Genomic DNA, 22,657 nt, shown 5'->3' with positions numbered 1-22,657 from the left:
TGTATTTTTGTTTCAATCTGAAATTCAGACTAGATGTCTGAATAGTTGGAATTTTGTGTGTTTGACACTTTGACTAATAATGACAATGTAATTTACGGTGATTTACAGCTGCTGTCACGATTAAAGTACTTTACACTTTTTATGATTGCATCATTTTATTAATTATATAATAAATTAAAGAAATCTCATTCCGGACGGTAATGTACAATGGCGCAGTCAAAAAAGGAGAGCATAAGAAAAAGCTTAGAAAGCCACATTCCCATTCTTCCACGTGATCTGATTCAGCAGATCTGGGCCCACTTTCGCTTAAAATAATTGTGTCGGACCCACCACATCCCGATCACCAGTTCACCATCACGTGGGGTCCGGCGGTGGGCCAAGGGTAGTTTCGTCCTTTTCAGGCGGGAGGCGCACACGTAGAGACCACTAATTAAAAAAGCGCCAGTCTATTCAACCTAATCTTATCATATTATCTGGCCAATGTGGGACCCACCTCCTCCTCAAACCTTCCTCTAGTGGGGAACCACTCACAAACAGCATTTAATTGAGCAATAATAACATGCTCTGCCCCTGCCATCTACTTTATAAACAAATAATAACTCAGTAAGTTACATGAACATAACACCCCCTCTTTCCCTATTTTTGCGATTCTTACACTGCCACGGAGGCCAAAACTTCCCCTAGGAGTGTGCTTTTCTATCTTCTCCTTTCCTGGATCTCGATCGAGTGTGGCATTGGATCGATCGCTATTTCTCTTCTATTTCTAACTGAGAAGCCAGATCGCCATTGCTCCGAGCTTGTTGAGGCTAGAATGATTTGCGACGCGTGAGAGGCAGAGAGATCGAGAGTGATGAACCGGGAGAGATCGTACTCAGCTGGTGAATATTGTGAATTCCCTCGAAAGTTTAGCGATTGTTCTTTCAATTTACATTTTTCCGCTCTTCCTGATTTCTTTTTCCTAATTTTCGAAGAACGGGGCTGCTTGTTTTTTATAGTTTTAAAAATTTAGTCTTCTCATTTCCACAAAAATTTAGCCTTTTTTCTTTCGTGCTGATGTTTTATCACGCATTTAAATTGTTTGTCCTTTCGCTATTTTCCCTGCTCTTTTGTACTTGTGGATTTTCAATTTTACTTACTGGAGGCATTATCACTCTTCTCTCGGTCAATTTTGCTATAAATACAGTGCGATTTTAGTGCGCATTTAATGTAACATTGTTCATAGAAAATCAACGGATAAGTCTGATCAGTGGATTATAAATTTAATGGAAGTTAGAATCTTCCTTTTCTTGGAATTTGTTCGATTTGATGCCGTCTTGGAATTGGTCTCGGAACGCTAGATATTTTGGATAAATTCATTTACATGATTCCGAATGTCTCGTCAAATTCAGATGCCTATGTCTGGTAAATGACGGATATACCCTTGGCAATTCTGAATTTAGACTCCTCTACCCGGCTTGTAGGGAAGCTATTTCTTTTCTTTTCTTGGGAAAGAATAATGCCTAGAACTCGGTAGCTTTCGAATTATTTTATTGTATTTTTGTCCTTACTTTCTCACATGTAAATGATTTCTTTGGATTTGGAATTCGGATACTGTCTCTGTTAGCGTAATGATAGACCCCAGCTGTATGTTGGGCCCCTCGGTACTCTCCTGTTTAGAGAAACTGGAGATGTCCATATTCCTTTTTAAATATATCTTGTCACTCCTTTCAATTATCTTTTCTATTCCCATTTGTAGTTTTGTGGGTTTCAGATTAAAATCTAAGCAAAAAGGGATAATTCATTGATAACTGGAGAGTCCGTTTAATAGAAACTGCAGGGAAAGAGTAAGATGTATCTTTCTCGTGTCCGCTTTATCGGCGGTCCAACATTTTGTCCAGGAACGTCGGGATCACCTCCGGTACTAATACCAGTGATCATCTCCAGTGTAATAACTACTGATAAATGCAATCAAAGGAGAGAACGACACATCATGTTTCCTTTCTAACAAGACACATAGCGGGTGACTAGTGTGAGGCTACGAGGCAAGAGGCTCTGTCACGACTCACGATAAGGTTTGGTTTGGAGAGAGAGAGAGAGAGAATGGGACTTATGGTCCACGTGTGACTATATCCACTGGACCGTTGTACCCTTGGGACCCATGTACTGTTTTGTCGTCACGTGGTAGGCTACTATGTGGGGCCCACTATGGTAGAAATTGACTGAAAAAAAATTATTTCTGGCTTGGTATCTTTCTTTACTTGTGTTACTTGAATGGAATTTTAATTAATTAGTAAAATTCATTGATTGAATAATTTGTTATTGACCGAATGATAACCCCTATGATCATTTCAATTTTATTGAATATTTTGATGGAGCTGTTTGTTTGCCTTTCACATAGGATACGCCATCCCGTCATCTTCAAGCATATTTCTCTATTTTCTTAATATTAACTTATAGGATTTAACAAAGGCATGATTTGACAGCCGAAACTAGTGGTGGCCCCTCTGTTCGAATAAAGGGATTTTTTAATCTGTATCCATGTGAAGTTGTGAACAGATGGAAGATTCAAAGAAGTACCTTTGGGTTCTGGTTTGGATTTGTGAACAACTGAACAAACAACAAATTGGTTGCCATCAAAACTTAATGTCAACAAGTTAAGATAACATCAAAATGGATAGTTTAACGGGTGCAATTTAATTTATAGTCATTTTGGGAGTATAACATTCCTGCATTTGTATGAGAAAATTTTAGATGAATATATCTCATATTTGAGCCTTTTACATCAGAAGGATCAAATGCAAACCAAATCGTATTTTTATATTGGTTTTGTTTTTTAAGATACACATATACTCGGATATCAATCAAATACGGATGTGAATATAGTTCGGATATGAAAATAAACTTGTTTAAATTATATAATACAAATTCTTTATAAAATAGAGTTAAAAATTTAATATTATACAATAACAATAAAAAAAACTCATTCAATATGTATAATTAAAATAAATAATTTATAAAGTATATGTCTTGCTCATTAGAAATTCATGTTTAAATTTACCGATCCGGATAAAATATGATATTTCTGCAAGTTGTGTTAATAACTTAATAAGGATAAAAGATTAAAAAAAAAATTAACATTGCACAAGAACTAAACTTCGGGCCCAAGTTTGTGCTGGCATCGTAATTTGGACCTTGTGGAGGGATTAAATGGAGAAATAGTTTCTTCTTATTTATTTTCTGATTCCTTTACAATGAAGCTAATTAAAAAACCAAGCAAACCCGAACAAAGATAAGTGACAAAATTTTAAAATAATTTAATGGGGACCCACGTGCCTCCCAACAAAGAAGTGGGTCGAAATGTTGACCCACTTTGCGTAAGGCGGATATAGATATAAAGTAATACATTAAAACAACATAAACATCATCAAACTATATAAAACACACAAAATATTAATTATTTTGTGTTAATCAGGTGGGGACCGATGCCATGTGGCAACAAATTTAGAAGTCACAATCAAGTGCCGGATTCGATCTAGTTGGGTCCCATTCCACATTGACACACCACGTTTTTCTACGAACAACTCAAGTGGGACCCACGTATAGTATTATGCACACGTGGACTGCTTGGCAAATTTTGCAAGATAGCACCTCATATTTAAGAAATTTCAATTTCAATTTTGCTGCTTTGTTATAATCTCATCTAAAATAGTGCATGGGTCTATCAAATATCATAATCTCGTGCAAATTATATAGCAATTATGTTTATATATTTATATTAATGCTCATGAATAATACATATGAAAAATGTACTTGACCGGTCAAAATTGACAACCTATTTTCATTTTGCACGAAAATGAACATTTTTTTACCGTCTTCAGGCAAGTAAAAGGATATTTGACAACAAAATATTTAAATAAAATGTTATCTGTTCAATTCATTTTTGCCGATTTTTTTATTTATATCCAAAAAAAATATAAATTTAAAAAAACTAACCAAACCTCTCGTCAATTTCGAAAACTAACAAAAACAGAAAAAAAATTTCCGGTTTCAACACCAATTTCCGGTAAATGAATATTAAAACCAGAATAATTTTTTCCGGTTTTAGGATTTTTTCTTTAGGAAAGTTTTTTTTGGATTCTTTTTTTTCATTTTTCAGTTTTTATAATTTATTTATTTTTGGAACTGAAGTATTACAAATATTTAATATATTTTTTTAAAAATAGATGGAATACTATATAGTTTGATTTATTCGAAAGACTGCTACAAATAATCTGGATCAACATTTTTCATGCCGGATTTGAAAATAATTTGAAAATACCGATCGTTGAATGCCTACCGTTGAACGAAAACTTAAACTGAATTTTTGAGGCACTAAACGACGTTTTTTTGATATTCTGATGCCTCAATTTTTTCATACCTCATCATACCTCATATTTTATATTTTCGTTTTCAAAGTCCAAATTGTTGATCCGAACCGTTCAACAAAATATTTATAGTAAAATATGCATGGAGATGAAATTTTATATTTTTTGGAATTTTTTTGCTATTTTTTAAGATAGGTACAAAATCACTGTTTTTGAACCGTTCAAAAAACATTGATTTTGTACCCATCTTAAAAAATAGTAAAAAAATTTCATCCCTAACTATATTATAGTATGGATATCATGTTGAACGGTTCGGATCGACAATTACATTGAACATGAAGAAAATGAAGATATAAAATATGAGGTATGATGAGGTATAAAAAAAATGAGGCATTGGAACCCTTGTTGAGTGCCTCAAAAATTCAGTTTAAGTTTTCGTTCAACGGTAAGCATTCAGCGATCGGTATTTTCAAAGTTTTCAAAGTCCAAACAGTCAATCCAAACCGTTCAACATGATGGATATTTTAAAATGTGCTTGCAGATCAAATTTTATATTTTTTCTAATTTTTTACTATTTATTAAGATGGGTACAAAAATTTAATGGTTTAGGGTTTAGGGTTTAGAAATTGATCAGTATCTTTCTGATTATACGACAACCTTAAAAATAAGTATAAAAGATCCTAAAATGTTAAGAAATTATCGCAGATTGTAAGGAGCTGCAACACCCAACAAAATCATCACTAAAAGATGTCTCATCACCATTGGAACTGCTCTTTATTCCAAACAGAGGGATTGAACCCTGTAGAGCCCCCATGGAAATGACCACAACTTTTTTTTTATTATTAATTTTGAAAATTTTGTTTCCTTACTCTTATTTCCACAAAAATTGCGATCAAAGAAACAAGAGATAAAGGGATGTGTTATGGGAAATTGGGAATTTTTTTTTATTATTGAAGAAATTGGGAATTGATCGACTGAAATTCTACATAATTAAATGATGTACAATTAGAAAGGAGACGAATCCCCGTGGTGTGTCCTACGCGACACGCTTTTCCAGCTAATCTTATCTTACTACCATAGGCCCGTGACTGCTATTGCTATAGACCCACTGGATTAGTGGGCCCAAAGGGCCCACAGCCCAATTTGCTTAATGCTTCGCTAGCGTTTTCTTTTCTTTTTATTTATTTGGAAAAAAAAAAAAGGCTTTCTGCGTTTCTTGCTCGTACTTTTTGTCCTGTTGTAGATATTTTTAAAATCTCATATATTGTGCCATTGTGGATTTATGGCGTGGGAATGTATTATGTACTCTTTGTCATCAGCTTACAACTGTTGCCAGGAGAAGGTATATATTATATTTTTCAAAAGAGATTTAGATTTAAGTCACTACTTCAGAATGTATATATTTTTAGTGTTGTAGTAATTTATAGTTTATCTTTTGCCCATGATTTTTTTTTTCTTTTTTTTTTGAGTAAAGGTTTAATGTAAGTCACCAGATTGTTTAATATTCGCAGATAATTATTCATTCGGATTTTGAATCTACGACTTCCCACACGGAGGACATTATCCGTGTCACTAGCAGTGACAAAAGATTGCCTCTCTTTGCTTTGGGTTTTATAAAATTGAGAGTGAAAGAGAGGAAAGAAACAAAATGTGGTTGCTTGGAAGAAGGGGTATTTTTTTTGTCACAAGGGGTTAAAACTGGAAAGCAACTATCATGTCCATTAAGCGCAATTTTCTTAAAATGATAAGAGAATAAAACATAAGGATGAAATTCATTAAATAGTCACCTCCTGCTCAACTCCAGATGTATCATATTTTAATGCAATGTTGCTAGCTCTGCATAAATGCTACCTTTCAATGTCCTACTGACAAAGGACCCCACACAAACTGACAAACACAAAACTCCCATTTGTTATTTTTGGAGAGTGCCAAACATGAAATTCATGATTTCATCCATGAAAGTCGGATTCCCCAAAATCAACTCTCAGAAAAGAAAAAAGAAACAAGATTAAAATCCAATTAAAGTTATCTATCTCCTTGGAGGAACTAAAGACCTTACTGTTATCACCAAAATGCAAAAAGAAAAGGAACCCATTCAATAAAAATCGGCTATGAATAACAGAAGAAAGGTTTATAGTTATGGCTGGAAATAGTAAGAAGTCCTTACCAGTACAAACTAATCTTAGTGAGGATTAGGTTCCTAGAGGAGCCGTAGAAAATAAGAAGAAAGAAAGAAAGAAAGAGAAAATATGGAGACACACATGAATGGAGCATACATGGTACAGGGAACAGTGTTCTGATCTCCTTAGTTAATAAATTCACACAACTTGGCCTCGTGCTGTCATTATCTCCTTAATTTTTAAATTTCTCTGCCTTTGTTTTATTTATTTTCAGGACCACTAATTTCTACGCTATATATTGGATTCATTCAAGTCCTATGGAATCTTTTTTTTCTCAGAACGAGTGAAAGGGGCTGGAAAGAAATGAGCTCAAACTACACAATAAAATAAGGCTATCTATTAGTAGATAGAACTTTGTCTTTTTCTGATGAAAGATAGATAAAGCAAGATTAAATTTGCACAATCCTACTAATTAACAAAGATAAATGGCTTGAACCTTTTGCTGTTGTCTTGTAGCATATACATTACAAAGTTTAAACATCATTATATATTTGTTATCTTGGAGGAATAATAATAAGAATGTTTGTATTTATTAATTAAGCGGTGTGGTATCTTAGTGCACCACTATAAAAAGAAAATTATATGTTTGTTTTTGAAATGATGATGCAAGCGTTTGTTTAAATTTATTTACTGTATTTTTTTAATTTGAAGCTGTTAATTTCTCTTAGTAAACTAGATTCATATGGTGATCATAGTTAAATTACATGTATATCATGTAACCTGTGAAATTAGAAAAATGAGACCTATTTGCAAGGTTCCAAAAACAAACAAACAAAAAGGCAACGTTTACTTTAACAAAAAAACAATTTTTCAATTTCAACAAGCAAATGATGCTGATATCTTTTTCGCTGGAATAGTGGAATTGAATTCTCCTGTCTGTACATGCATATGCTTCCACATGATGTAACAAATTATCTAAAGAAGGTTTAAAGTGCGAGAAAAAAGGACCAAATTTCTGCTTTTCATTAAGCTTTTGGTCTTCTTTTCAGAAAGTGCTCCATCTCTTTTTTCAAACAGTTCGGCTTGTGGCCACTTCATCACAATGTTAAAATATTGTTTAAGTTAAAAATAAGAGGAAAAGAAAATAAATTAATGAATTAAAAAAGTTCTTGTTGTTAAAGCCCAGATGTGGTATATTATTTTTTAGAAGTTAGGATGAAATGACATGGCCAAGGTGACATTTAGACCTAAAAGAAATTAAAAAATATATATATATCTCATTGTGATCTGTACGTTTCTGTATGTGCCGCACAAAGAAATATTGTAATTTTATTTTGGGGAAAGCTGCAATTTTAAAAAGATTTTTGTCTGTTAGTGTAAAGGGTCCATAAAACATGCAATGCGGGTTAACTTGCCTCTATATTGTTTATATAGCCTCTCGCATTAGGATGTAACCTTTTGTAATTGTCCCTTTTGCACAAGTAATTTTTACATATACTACTTATTTCCTAATATTTCACTGTCAGATTGGATTAAAAAAAAAAACTGCAGTAGTTTGCCTTTACGAAATTAATTTTGTTCTACATTATTTATAACGGGTAATGAAATGCACTACATGTTAAGTTTTTCATTGTTGCTACTAGAGGCGTCTGATGGTGGGTTTAACAAAAGTTTCTACATTCTCAGAATGTCAAGTGCATCCTACCTCTAAAAAACATCACATATATTTATGACATAGTCATACAGGGAAGAACATATCACTAGTAATTGTGTGCAAGTTACTCCCATTACAATAAGAAAGAGAAACATAGCACAAAGCAACTTTCCAAACCTTAATCACGCTTCTTCTCTTTAGTTGAACTTAATCTCCTAGAACAAGATTTCCCATCTATACTGTCATGAGCTCCTGAATAAACGAAGAGAAACACTCACATAGATCAGAGATCAAACCTGATTACTATTTGACAAGAGATGATTACAATTTTCCTAAAGATGAAATAAGACATAAGGCTAAGCGTTAGGTCCTACCTTTTCTTTTTCTCTTTGAAGAGCATCTACTTTCTTCACGTACAGATCAGTCAGTTTCTGCAAATATCATATAAAAATATTTTAGGGCAAGAAGAGAAAAACATCATCTACATTGCATCCTAGAGAGAAATGTAGAACTACCATACATCAGTACTTATATAAAGAAAAAACCGGACTGTAATAATGCACTTAATTTGCTTGAATTTCACTCATGCATATTTCTGATATTTACGATTGAATGGCATAAAGAAATTTGTTTCTGAATTTTTCATGGTTATGCTTATCCGGGCCAGCACCAGATAAGATACCGGTCAAGGCTAACAGCAGTGCATTTGTATCAGGTAAGCTACCTGTATGTCATCCGACATATCCCTCACATTGTCTTTTGAGAGCTTCTTTTCCTGTAAAGACACAATCAAAAGATCAATAACTTTGAATAACAGTACATATAAGAAGTATAGAATTCTGGGAAAATATATAATTAGGCTAACAGTGAGTAGAACTAGGGTGTTCTTAAGTTCACCAAGCCTTTTGGTGAACTCAAGTCTAAAACTCATCGAATCGGCCTCAAATGACGAATCTGAACCGTTGAAACCCTCCTACCTTACGAGTGATGCGTCTACATGTAATTTTTTAATTAATTTTGCATAGAATCAAGTAGTCAAAAAAGGTTCAAAAAATGAATGCATTAAAATTAATTTATTAACACTCTAATTTTGACCGCTTGACTTTATACTAAATTAATTCAAATGTTTAAAATTTTCACACAGAGACACATCACTCGTAAGATAGGCGGATTTGAATGGTTCGGATTCGTCATTTGAAGCCGATTCGATGGGTTTTAGACTTGAACTCACCAAGGGGCTTGGTGAACTTAAGAACACCCTAGTCCTACTCGCTAACAGTAATGTCAACTTGGTACAGTCCTACTAAGCAATTGAAACTTTTAATTTATTCACTATTTATGAATGAAAAGTGTTGTTAACCTTCTCCAGTTTAGAATAGGCTTTAAGAGCATCTCGTCTTACGTTTCTTATAGCTACCTGCATATAAATCACATAGTTTTAAACTTTTAATGCATCAAAACAGCTGTAATGGTTAACAGAAGAGAAGCAGCAGCTGGCAAAGAGTTATTATAAAAAATACTACAAACCTGTTGAGAAAAACATGTATGCAAAATTGAGGATGACACGAATAACTAACAAAAAACAACCAAAAAGGAAAATAACGTAAAGTACAGATACTTTTTTGGTTAAGAAGTATTAAGAACAAATCAGAGGTTTACTTTTCCTTCCTCGGTTAATTTCCCAACAACTTTCAGTAGCTCCTGCCAAAAAAAGAAAAAAGGAATTTGAGAAAAGTGTTAGGCAGTCATACTCATTGTTAAATTACTTCTAACCTTCTAATGGAAAATTCCAAATTTCCAACTATAAGGAGGTGGAAATGGTGACAACAAAAATATATTCAAAAGCAAACCTTTCTTCTTTCAGTAGTAAGTGGAGGTAGAGTAAGTCTTATGACTTGCCCATCATTGGTTGGTGTCAAACCCAAATTAGATTTTACTATGGCCTTCTCAATTTCCTTCAAGCTGAAAATTGCAATAATTATCACATCAATATTTACCGAAATTATCATGCAAACTTAAGCATTTACCTGAAATATATACAAAATTCACTTTTATGGTGTTTCAAGTTTTTTTATAATTTTAAGCTATTCTAATTCTTATAACTTTATACCTCGATTTGTCATATGGCTGAACAAGGAGAGAGCTTCCATCTGGAGTGCTTATCTGAGCTATGCTGTTCAAGCTCATTGGAGTTCCAAAGTACTCTACCTGTAAAAAAGGCACCACCGGTTTAGATCAATTAGTCATGATCAGATAAAGGAAAAGAAAAATATTTTGCAACAGCGCTTTAAAATAAACATAATGAGCTTTGGCAAATTACCCCAAAAATTTTATGGTACTCGAAAATAATACCAAAAGTTTCTTGAAGTTAAATTCAAGACCAATATTTTCTGGTGCATTTTCTGGTGGCATGCCATGGAATTGCCCATGAATAGAGAATAGGACCTGTGCACCAAGTGTGGAAAAAGGGCAAAAGAGTGGAATAATGTACTATTCCCGTTGAACTACAAAAGAATCGAGTGGAATTGGGGAAACGGAAAAGGTGAAATTGGGTTTGAACTTTTGCAGTCAAACCCCTGCCTTTTACACTTTGATCCCTCCACTATTCCTCTATGAGCTGATTCTCTATTCCGTGGAGATGGTGGAATAGAGGAATCAGCTCATTTACCAATATTCATCCACTATCCCACTCTCCCACCATCAACCGAACACAGATGGAATAGTACAAAATAGAAGCCTATTTCAAATTCTGCTTTTCCTCTATTCTTTCACTATTCCAAATGTTGCTGAATGGGCCTATAGGACCCAGAGACATTTTCTTAGGCATATGATACTCAAAAGGTATGATTTATCTCATATGGGATTGCATTCTATTTGGTTCAGCTGGCTTATCAGATCCAAGCCCATTAGTGGTGTTGTGTCATATAAAACAAGAAAATGCAACACTGTTTAGGGCATTAGAAAATTTCTTCATTTGAAATTATTCAGGTAGGGATTGGGTGTATAGAATCTGTAATAGTGCTGTTGAGTAAAGGTATTCAGATAAAATTGAATGATTCATATATAAGTACATAATTTGTAATAGAGTTATTGTGATTCATTATGTGTGGTAAATAGTGATAATTTTCCGATAATGAGTATAATCTCAGCAATAAGTTCCAAAATTCATTGAGATCCAAGTGTAGAAGTTGAGGATTTACGACCCACAAAATGACCAAACTTGCCCGTGATTTTTTGTTGACTCAAATAAATCCTCAGTAGTTAAATCATTTGCTTGCTTCCTTTTAGTATAACCTTTTAAACAAACTAACACAAAATTCCTTTTTCAACCTTTTAGAAAAGAAAATAACAGAGTCAGGTGGTAAAAGTGTCAGGTTTCAATGGAATAAACCTTTTAAACAAACTAACACAAAATTGATTATTATTTGAAAGTACCTCAAATAAAATTGAACAATGAAAGAATATTCACATGTATCATAGCTATTTCCAAAAAAGAAACATTTAGATGGAGTCTGCCCCCCCACCAAAAAAATAGAAAAAGAAAATAAGATTCAGGTAAAATCAGATAACTCACTATCTCATCAGTACCTCAATTCGATCAAGCATGGCTGGATTTGATCGTCCTGTTCTAACAGTATTGAAACTGGCTTTAACTGACTCAATAGCCTTTTCCATCTTTTCTTTCTGTTAAAAAAACACTCAACCATTAGTGATTTGTTCAGCTCAAATTTCAAATTTCAAACACCATAATTACTGAAAAACGAGCCAGAGAAATAAAGTGCACTTACAGCATTTCCTTCAACTAAGGATTTCTCTGCTTGGATTTCTTCAGTGGTAGCATATGTAACAACTTCTCTGATAAGCAAACAAAGAATAATATAATATGAAAACTAAATCTAAAATACATAATTAAGAAAATATATTGACAAAAAACACTTGCCTCTTCTTAGAAAATTCAATTAGCAACGGACAATTAAAGAACGCAGCCTTTCCCTCTTGCATTCTAGCATAGTTCGAAAAAGAGCACCTTGAAATAGAGCTATTTACACTGTAATGGCATCCTGCCAGTGAAATTGATGCTGGATTAGATCAGACATGTTTCAATTATATCAAAATCAAAACAATTGTCCTAATTTCAGCATATCGTGATTGAAGCATCATGAGACGAAAACATTAAAAAAGTACCATTCTCCATTAGCAAACAAGCAAAATACAATGCATGTTCACCAAGATAAATTTTCAAGCCAAAACAATACACAGATAATCACAAACGGGAGAAGTACTAAAAATATGGAGAATGTTTAGACCTAATCGATGGGGCCGAGAGACGGAGGAAGGAACCGAGAGGCGAGGATGCGTGGAAGCGGGCGAAAACGGCTGAAGCCCTGCCATTTGTCCTGAAACCCGAATCAGAATGCAAATAATTCGCGACCAGAGAGGTGGAGAGTAGAGAAAAGAGCAAGTGGTGACTGGAAAGAAGAACTGGATAAGGACTCCAAGCGGGAGGAGAGGAGAGCAATCTAGAAGTTCACCCGTGCAATTCACGTGACACCATCCCTCTGACAAGAATTTTCTAGTTTAAATCTGGTCTGTTCGTTACATATCAACACCAATTTTAAAGGACTACGTGTGGATTGACCTGAATTTTAATCGGACGGTCCAAATTGAAACCATTACCTCGGACAATCCGGACTCTCCGACCCGAGGAGTCCTCTCGTGCAATACGCGTGCTGACTGCTGACTCGTGTTAGGGGGTAATGAATCGGGGCGGTATTGATATTACCAACCTGTGTATTCGGTGGCCCTATGTATAAGGCCCAACCTTTTTAGATGGTCATACTGGAACTCCTAACGGAAAAAAAAATAATTTGGGCCTCTTTGCTCTTCTAAGATTGAACTGGAATAGCACATATTTGGGCCTTTCATTTGGGCCGGATGCTTAGGATCATCATCGTCGTTAATTTAATCAAGAAAATAAAGGGTTAAGAGAAAGCACGAATGCAAGAAAATAAAGGGTTAAGAGAAGGCATGGATGCAAGAAAATAAAGGAATAAACAATGAGGATATGACACGAGGTGCTCATTTATCATGGAGTGGGGACTTGAATCCTTTCTCCTCCAACAAACTAGGGGTCCTCGTCTTTCTTTCCAGACCAAGTGCTCACAAATAAACCTCTCTTGGGCCTCAGATTTAAAGTATTTGCAAATGTTCTTAATTTGCCTGTAGCGTTGAGCTTACATGGAGGTGTTGAGATGCACATACGAGTATTTCAAAGAAATCTCTCTCTTAGAAATGTGGATTTTGATTGCTGTGCAAAGCTTTAAGGCAAATTTTTAGATTGCTCTTGTCGAGGATTTAAATTGATTTCATAATGTAAGTAGGAGGTGTTGCTTGTATGATATGAGCTATTGATGCATAAACAAATCTGAAATTTCATGATTTTTATTGATTTGACAGAAACTGAAGCGGACAAGACAAGCAAATAATATATTTGCTAGCTGGAGTTGAAATGGAACATAAAAAATTCGTACCTGTGAGAAACAACCTTGAGTTCAGTAGCAAAAGCTTTTATTCGTACCTGTGAGAAACAACCTTGAGTTCAGTAGCAAAAGCAGTGTTCTCAGGTCTTATTTTGAAATCCGGATAAAATTTTTATTTTGTGAATATTAAATAGTTGAGTATTTACTTAAAAAAGAAAGAAAAAGAAATCGTACTTCTCATCTTAATGTCTGTACTTGTAAAACTAACACTATTTAAGTTATTTCAATTTTTATGTAAGAGATTGTAAACTTGAAATCTGAATAATTTTTTTTATAGATATTAAATAGTTGGATGGCTTGACTTTTAACTTTTACTTAAAAAAATTAATACTATAATACTATTTGAGTTAGTATTTGAGAATTAATAATATGAGAAGAGTAACGATTAGAATCATATGCAAAATGTTAACAATCTGCGATTTGAAATAGTTGTTTGGATTATATTATTAAGAGTAAAGTTAATCCAAGAAAATTAATTTGATATTCTTATAAGAGGAGGAATCCAATTACACCTTTTTTGGTGACACCGAATTACATTCTCGATTTTCAAAATTTTCAAAGTTCAAATAGTCGATCCAAACCGTTCAACATAATGAATATATTAAAATGTGCTTGCAGATCAAATTTTATATTTTTTAATTGTTTTTATTATTTATTAAGTATTTAACAAAATCGTTATATTCAGACCGTTGAATTTTTGTACCCATCTTAATAAACAGTAAAAAGGTTAAAAAAAATGTAAAATTTGATTTGCAAGTACATTTTAACACATCTATCATGTTGAACGGTTTAGATCGACTGTTTGAACTTTGAAAAAATATATATAGTGTGTAATTCGGTGTCACAAAAAAAAGTATAATTTGATCCCTCCTCTTCTTATAATATAAGTTAATAAAATATGACTAACTTAATATTATTTTGAAAAAAAAACTTATTACATTTAAATTTTATGAAAAATAAAAAAATAGCATTATTCTTAAATCAGTGTTTTTTTCTTGCGCCGAAAAGTATGCTGAACAGCTGAATGTAATCAGAAGCAAGCAAAAGTGCATTGATGGTTGTTGCATGGTACATTGGTACTACGTGTAAAGGTACAATAATCAGTTTAGCTGGCCTGCACCAAAACAGCGAAACCCAACTGCAAAAGACCCTTTTTTATTTCTTAAAAAGAAAAAAAAAAACTTAGCACTTAACACTTAACAGCAAGCTATTTATTTCATGGCAACTTTGTAAAATTGTTCACTGTTGTGGGCTTTCTGTGCTACCTTCGCCGCTGAGCTCGAAACTTCCAACAGAAATTCCCAATCACAAACAAACAAATAATCCCCGGATAATAAATTCCTTATTATCTGCTTCGATGTATGTGAACAGTAACGGAGTTTATATTGAGTAAAAATATATTTAAAATACTAAAAATTATAAATGAGTTTGACTAGTATAACATTATTGTCATTTCAAATCGACTTTGAATGACTAATTCAAATCGTTCAAACCGATTCACATTATGAGTGATGCGTTTACATACAATTGCTTTTTTTATATTTTCGAGTTATTTTAGTATCAAATTAAGCGGTAAAAATATTAAAAAATTAATGTATTAAAATTAACTTCAAAATTCACACATTTGACTGCTTGACTTAATACTAAATAAATTCGAAAAATTATAAATTTTGCATGTAAACGCATAACTAATGAAGTAGATCGGTTTGAAAGGTTTGGATTCACCATTTGAAGTCGATTTAATAGGTTTTAGAGTTGGTGTTATATATGTTGAAATGACACTAGCCAAACTCATTATAAATTTATATCTCATCCTCACTTTTTTTTTTTTTTTCAAAATATACTTTTATTTCTAGTTATTTTTCTTTTATAAACATATACTTAATATTCAAAATAATCATAAAATTACTTTAAAAAAACAAAGAATTTTATATATTTTAAATAAAATTACTTTAAAAAAATTGTGCATTCAGCACATCTTTGAAACAAATAATTATATTTTAAATACTAAAGACTGTTACAATGAGAAATAATACGCAAGTTGCGACAAAGCTTTTCAGACAACATACAAAAGAGTTGTATGAATTTAATCTTTTTTAACATCTCATGTACTTCAAACATTTTTTTTTTAAAATAAAGAGAGAATTATGAAAGAACAGGAGTCGTGTCATGCTAGAATAATTAATGAAAAATAAGATATAAATGATACTATGAGTAAATTAAATATCCGCAACTTAATTTTATTATTTTGTTTAAATGATTATCCCGTATTATAAAATTTTCAGAGGGCAATGTAGGACCAACTTCAACTTGATCATTCTTAGAAGAAGCAAGCAAGCAAAATAGAAGCGATGACAGCTCGTGAGGCGGGCCGACCCGTGTCCGCATCTGCATCTGCATGTGTCCATGACTCAATGTGTCATGTCACGTGGCGCTTCTTCTTTCCTGTTCTGTTCTGTTCTGTGCGCTTCTAACCACCATCATCTGTCCCCCCCTCTGATCTTGTCACCATCCCTACGCCTCTTTTCTCTCGTACCAAGCTGATTAACTCTCTGGTAGTGTTCGGCAAGGGTAGCTTAGGCTTCCTTAGAGCTCCTTAGTGCTCTAATTAAGGAGTCTTAAGCTTGCCAAACACTTGTTCCTTTGCAAAGTTTAAAACCACTTTCTTAAGCCTCCTTCTGCCCACTTTCTTAAGCTTGTCCTAATTTTTAAGCCACATTCTACATAGCTTAAGGCATTAAGCCTCCTTAAGAAAGCTAAAGATTCACTTTCTTAAATTTATCTTGCCAAACACCTCTTCCTTAGTGGAGCTTAAAATTTAAGCCAAACCAACTTGCCGAACACTACCTCTGTGGGTATATATGCTAACCTGTTTTTTTATAGACTGATGATGATAGCTTACTGGTAGTTTATTCAGCTGTTTCTGACATTTAGCTATATGTTACACGTGTTATTTCGTTTATGTTGATATTTGATGGTTTTATGTTGCAAACTATTTCTCTAGTTTTAATTTGTAGTAGGATATGTGATTTACTTTGTACTAGGATATGTAGACATGTATTAGAAATTTAATACCATGTCTGATAAATTTTATAGGTTTTGTTTCTTAATGAAATCAGTGGTATACACTTTTATCAAAAAAAAAAAAAACCCTGTTATTTATATAGAATTAACTTTTTAACTAACAATTTGGAATTTTCAAGTATAAATTTGTCAGTTGCAACAACTGACCAGAGTCTGGATGATATGAGGTAACTAAAATTTTATTCATACTATCCAATTAGAATATGAAGTAAGAAAGTCCGAATATAATGTACGAATTTTTTAACATTCATGTTAAAGTAGATTGGATGGTTCGAATCCAAACTCAAAATTTGAGTTATCTTAGATGATATGAATTTAACTAGCCAGGGGAGCAAGGGGTCCGATGATCTTCACTAGTATGAAGTATGAACTATTTCATCGCATTGCTATTCACATGTTTAAATTTACAAGATATTTTATAATAATTTTTGTACAAATTTCAATACAAATTAAACATCCGATCAAATTTAATTTAATTAATGTCATAGAATTCTCTCGTGAACTATTGATTTTTTTTTTTTAGAGGTTCTTATTTTAATAATTTTGCAAAGAAACTATTGGCCAGTTAGAATTCTCTCGTGAACTATTAATGGCAAAGAAATTAATTATTAGTGGTATATAATTTTATGTTATCTGATAATGAACCATATGCATTAGAGCATCTCCATCAATACAATTGATTAGAAATTACAAGACAATTGTCAAATTGAAAGAGTAGTAATTGTAAAATTTTACTTTTTAAATAATAATAACCGTTAATTTTCTCACATAAAAGTACTTTTGAAAATATGAAAGTTTTCAAATTTTAAAAAGGTTCAATATTTTTTTAAATAAAAATAAAACTGCCAACAAATACTTTGTAATTACATTTGCAAGCTATTGGAAATGACATAGACTTGAAGCATACGTATAGGTATAATGGCACAGGGACATGCATAACAGCTTCAAAGTAATATCCACTCTATTACTCTTAAAGTAGTTTGTGATCATGCAAAATAATAAATATATCCTAAAAAATAACATTTTATTTACAAAAAGTGGTATCTCTCTCTCTTACAGAAGAAACAGTATCATCCTAAAGGTTGTGGTCCAGTATTTATTTATTTTTATTTTTTTTCATTCCTGTTCATTTTGACAAAAACCATCGCATATGTTATATTTTTTTTTTCCCCAACCGCTCTTATTTATTTTCCCTCCGAATCCTCTGCCCACCTATGGGCAGGAAAATTCTGCCAACTATTGAGTTTAGCCAATCTATACTTGACACGTGGCTGCTATCTTTCATCCCATTAATGAGTATTAAAAAATAACTTTCTAAATCAATTAATTAATGATAATCTTTTCTCTCTCCTTTGTCATTTCAACTTTCTTTTTTTTTAATAGAAGCCAGTAGGCAGGCGTTATGTGTTAACAGGGAGGTTTCCACATTCCTCTAAAGGAAAAGTAAAAATAATAGAAGCGAAAAAAGCTAAAATAAGAGCTGCAACTACGTGATAAAAACTAGAACTTAAATAAATTAACCAAATCTAAAAGTTTAAACTGTTAACTACCTTTCTATTCTAAATCGTAAAATAAGGAGAGTTCGGGGGCTTCTTTGAAAACTTTATTTTACGTTCTGGCAATTCGTTGAGTATATTTGATGGGTTTTTGCTTGAAGTTTCAATTTGTTGAATAATATGCAGAGAATCCACGTCAATGCATAAATTCAAGTCCAAAATTTTTTCTGATACCATCTAAATGATTCAAATAATTTGCATGTTAGACTTGTCTCTCAAATGACTAACGAGTTAGATCTCAAGAAGCTTTGGTCAGCTATTAAAGTTGAAACAGTTGCAACTAAGTACCAATAACCTTACTGGTAAAATACCAACAAAAATTCTAACTACACAACATTAACTAATTTTGAGATGATAACAAAGGACAAATTGATATATTGATTTCACTCAACTTAATAGCCTAATCTTATTTTATGCATGACAAAAATGCCCAAGTACTGGTACTGTATCATTGAGTGGTTGAAATCTTTATGGTAAAAAAGGCTTTGAAATTTGACTTGTATGCAACAAGAAAATATAAAAAAATATATAAAAATGACTTACAAATATAATATTTTGCGACTGTATTTAACTCAAGAAATCTTCATGAAAAGAGATTGCCTCCATGTAATTTTTTTTTCCTCAACGGTGAGAGGTACAGAGAAGAAGAAACAGTAAAGTTATTTTTTAATTAATTTTGAAATGGAAGGTGAAAAGACAAAGGAAAGAGGAAAGATTCTCATGAATTAATTAATTTGGAAAGTTACTTTTTTAATCTCATTAATGAGATAAAATATAACAGCCACGTGTCAAGCAGAGATTGGTTAAACTCAATAGTTGGCAGGATTTTCCTGCCCATAGGTGGGCAGAGGATTCGGTTCCTTAATTAAAACACAAGTTAAGAATGTGTTAGAATCTGTTGTATTCATGTCGGATTCGTGATACATGTTAATGTACGATGTACTGTTCCTGAGGTGCGACACGGACACGTGTCTGCACACAGAGGATCAGTACGCTGTCATCTTTTCACGCTGAACCTGTTATGATTCTCAATTTTTCAGGGTTTTATTTATTATTTATTTATGAGTGAGGTCATGGTAATGTAATATGCATATTACAAGTTTATTATTGCGCTCATGTTATAGAAATCAAATCTGTTATTTTCTTTCAGAAACAAAGAAATATGTTTTTCTTCATCTTAACTGTCCAAATACTTTTTATCAATCCAGATTTGAAGACAAAATCTGCTGTTGTTCTCTCCCTCTCTCTTTCAAAATCTGAATGATTGAAAGAATTTGAACGGTTAGATGAAGAAATCAGATCTTTGTTGTTGTTTTTTTTTGGAGAAAAGCAACAAATTTTATCACTCAATGTATTTATATCTTTTTTTTTTAAAAGTTCAAACAATTGATCTGAATCGTTAAACATGATTTTCAAATAAAAATGTAAAATTAAATTTTATATTTTATAGACTTTTTTTTTACTGCTTTTTTAGATAAATAAAAAGACCACTTCATTTGAAAATTATGAACCATCTAAAAGCAGTGACTTTCTACATATCTAAAAGAAAAAAATATATAAAGTTTATTTTGTAAATACATTTTCATTTGAAGAACATATTTAATGGTTTAAACATTAAATTAAATATTTAAATTTTAAAATAAAAATATAATTTCATAGTACAAGTTCATCTGTAATATGACTCTTTATTTATTACTTTTCTTTTGGCATTCAAAAACATGTAGCAGTTCAGGGGTTATTTATTGCTCTCTTGATTGCAATGCTGAATTAATGTGAGGTTTTGTTGTCTGTTGACATCTTTTCGAGCGTGTCCCTTTCTTCCTTAAATTTAGGAAATAATATAATTACGCCTGACACCTTATCCTCCAAATACTGAATTGGTCAAAGAAGATATTTATTTGAGAACGGTTCATACGATGGAAATAATAATATTTATTTTGGTTTAGGTAAGTATTCATTTATTTTTAAAAAAAATATTGCGAAGAAAATTAAACTCTTGATTTTTAAATAACTAACAAATCTAGGACTTTTCTCCTAGATTTCACCTTTTTAAAGATAAGTATTCATTTCTGGTTAATTTTTATCCGCAACTTATTGCCGAGATCAATTTTACTGAACCAATTTTTCTTTTTTTTTTCTATCATGAATGTTAACTCTTTTACGAGATTAATTTTTTAACATTGCAGATGCAACCTATCGCCGAGCGTATCGATCTTTTTTACTGATCCAATTTTTTTTTGTCGTAAATAACTTATCGCCGAGGCTAATTATGTTAGCTCGCAGATGCAAAATATTAGCCTCGCCCATAAACCAGATTATTGTAGTGAGATAAGTGTGTAATTTGCGCGTTTTATTATATAATGAGTTTGTAAGTTAATTTTTTTTATACTTTTTAAAATGTATTTTAACAATTAGCAATCAAAATTTTAAACTAAAATAATCGAGTATTCATCTTAAGAGTAAGGCTTGGGTGCTATAGATAGCATAAAAACATCCGTGCTACGGTCTCAAAAACATATCGTATAAACTTCAAACTTCAATTTAAGTAGCTCAATAAATTAGTTATATAATAAGCTTGTAGAATACTAATTTTTACTATTTTTGGAATTTTTTTTTACTATTTTTTATGATTTATGAAAGATGGCCTAAAAATAAAAAATTATCAATATTTTAGGCTATTTTTTTGTCATATTTCATAAATAATAAAAAATAGTAAAAAAAAAAAAATCCAAAAATAGTAAAAATTAGTATTCTACAAGATCATTATATAACCAATTTATTGAGTTACTTAAATCGAAGTTTTAAATTTATATAATATGTTTTTGAGATCGTAGTACGGATGTCTTTATGCTATCTATAGCACCCAAGCCTTACTCTCATCTTAATTAGTAAGAAGGCTGAGACCAAAAATTCCCACGGGGATTGCAATATTAATTTGGAAAATTGATTTAGCTCTCTAGTTATAAAGTTGTTTCGTGTTGAGTGAATTAGGTGGCCATATTTGACTACTTTATAATAAAAAATAAATTAACGAGTACTCATTTTAATTAATACAGGTGTCCCTTCTAACAAAAAACAAGCGTGCCATTTTAGAAGCACTAAATATGCACTGCCATTATAGCATGTGTAGTTTTAGTCAAGTGCATGTCATCATCGCGCACCGTGATTTATGCAAATTGTCCATTAAATTTTGTTTATTTCCAAGTTAATGTCATTTCAAAAAAATAATCTGTGAAACTGTTAATCAACAATATATAATTTAGAGTTTGCATAATACACAACTTTTTCTCTCTGTTACTGCAACAATATATAATTTAGAGTTTGCATAATACAAGCGAACTCCGCTGCTCTCCAAATAGGAGAGCAGGACTCTATTATTCAAAATCCGACCGTTCATCTTTGTATTTTGTAAATTTAGAATGAGTTTTTATATAAAAGACAATAAAATGGGTAAATTTGTGAGTTTAGAATGAGTTTTAATATAAAAGACAATAAAATGGAATAAAATGGATAAATTTGTGAGTTTTTGAAGTTTAGAAGGGAAATATTTAATTTTAATATTTAGAGGGAGAAATACGTAATTTTGATGTTTTGGAGGGGTAGACGTCAAATTCCCCCTACTTGTAAAGACAGGTAAAACCAGCCAAAAATAAGTCCAATTAGATTTTTGAAAAGACAAACATGGTTTTTTTTTTTACTTTTTGTCAAAGATGAAGAATTATAAAACAACTAGCTAGCGAAAATCTGAAAAATATAGAAATGTATCAATTTTACATTTCTTTCTTAGAATATTTGATTTGCCGAATATATTATTGTAATCAGCTGAATCAGGTATTTAATAAATGACTAAGATGGCAATATTATAAGACAATCCAACGGCTATAGTCTTGTATCCTATAAATAGACATTATATATTTATATTGACACTTTAAATAGTAATACAAATTTAATGAAATAATTGTTCATTTTCCCAAATTTTAATAGCTTTTTAATTGATTTCAGTCCGCATATTTCCGGTATGAGATCAGAATTACTCAAATTGTCTCATCAATCGTGTCCAAGTATAAAAGATATATGCGTCTCGTCATTTTATAAAGATAAGATATTTAAAATTTATATATATACGCCGCAATTAACAAAGTCCCCCTTTTTTTTTTTTTTGTAGAAAAAACATGTTTCGTGTCAAATTGTAAAAATGCTAAGATTCCTGCAGTTAAAATTGTGTTAGAAAACACATCCTTAATTATTTTTCTTGCCAAAAATAGAGAGACAAAATTATTACTCTGTCATATGTAAAAAAGTTGATCAATGAGATAGGTAAATAAATAACTAAATATAAATAGAAAAAAAAATAGATCCC

General features: G+C 31.9%; 1 protein-coding gene across 2 annotated transcripts; it reads right to left on the bottom strand.

The window, feature by feature from the left end:
• Positions 1-8,081: 8,081 nt before the first annotated feature.
• On the bottom strand, positions 8,082-12,668 carry RRF (ribosome recycling factor, chloroplast precursor). 2 transcript variants are annotated; one of them, XM_078292547.1, is made up of 12 exons: positions 12,425-12,665; positions 12,058-12,178; positions 11,906-11,972; positions 11,706-11,801; positions 10,228-10,325; positions 9,968-10,079; positions 9,777-9,818; positions 9,645-9,689; positions 9,478-9,534; positions 8,842-8,892; positions 8,492-8,548; positions 8,082-8,369 (listed from the first exon to the last, which is right to left on the bottom strand). In XM_078292547.1, exons 1-12 carry the CDS (start codon positions 12,507-12,509, stop codon positions 8,352-8,354), a joined length of 849 nt encoding a protein of 282 aa, XP_078148673.1. In that variant the 5' UTR covers positions 12,510-12,665; the 3' UTR covers positions 8,082-8,351. The 2 variants fall into 2 exon arrangements, with proteins under 2 accessions (XP_078148673.1, XP_078148674.1); XM_078292548.1 differs by lacking the exon at positions 9,645-9,689 and having other exon boundaries at positions 12,425-12,668.
• Between the last annotated feature and the right edge of the window lie 9,989 nt (positions 12,669-22,657).

Source organism: Carex rostrata, chromosome 26, assembly GCF_964058835.1.
Source record: "Carex rostrata chromosome 26, lpCarRost1.2, whole genome shotgun sequence".
Lineage (NCBI taxonomy): Eukaryota > Viridiplantae > Streptophyta > Magnoliopsida > Poales > Cyperaceae > Carex > Carex rostrata.
Note: the sequence above shows the minus strand (reverse complement) of the source record. Positions and strands in the feature narration are given on the sequence as shown.

Excerpts from the sequence above, each read along its gene's own strand:
- RRF (XM_078292547.1), bottom strand. The coding sequence starts at position 12,509 with ATGGCAGGGCTTCAGCCGTTTTCGCCCGCTTCCACGCATCCTCGCCTC. Across the intron at positions 9,819-9,967 it reads TTACTACTGAAAGAAGAAAG|GAGCTACTGAAAGTTGTTGG; the intron begins GTTTGCTTTTGA and ends TTTTTTTGGCAG. Across the intron at positions 9,535-9,644 it reads ATACATGTTTTTCTCAACAG|GTAGCTATAAGAAACGTAAG; the intron begins GTTTGTAGTATT and ends ATTTATATGCAG.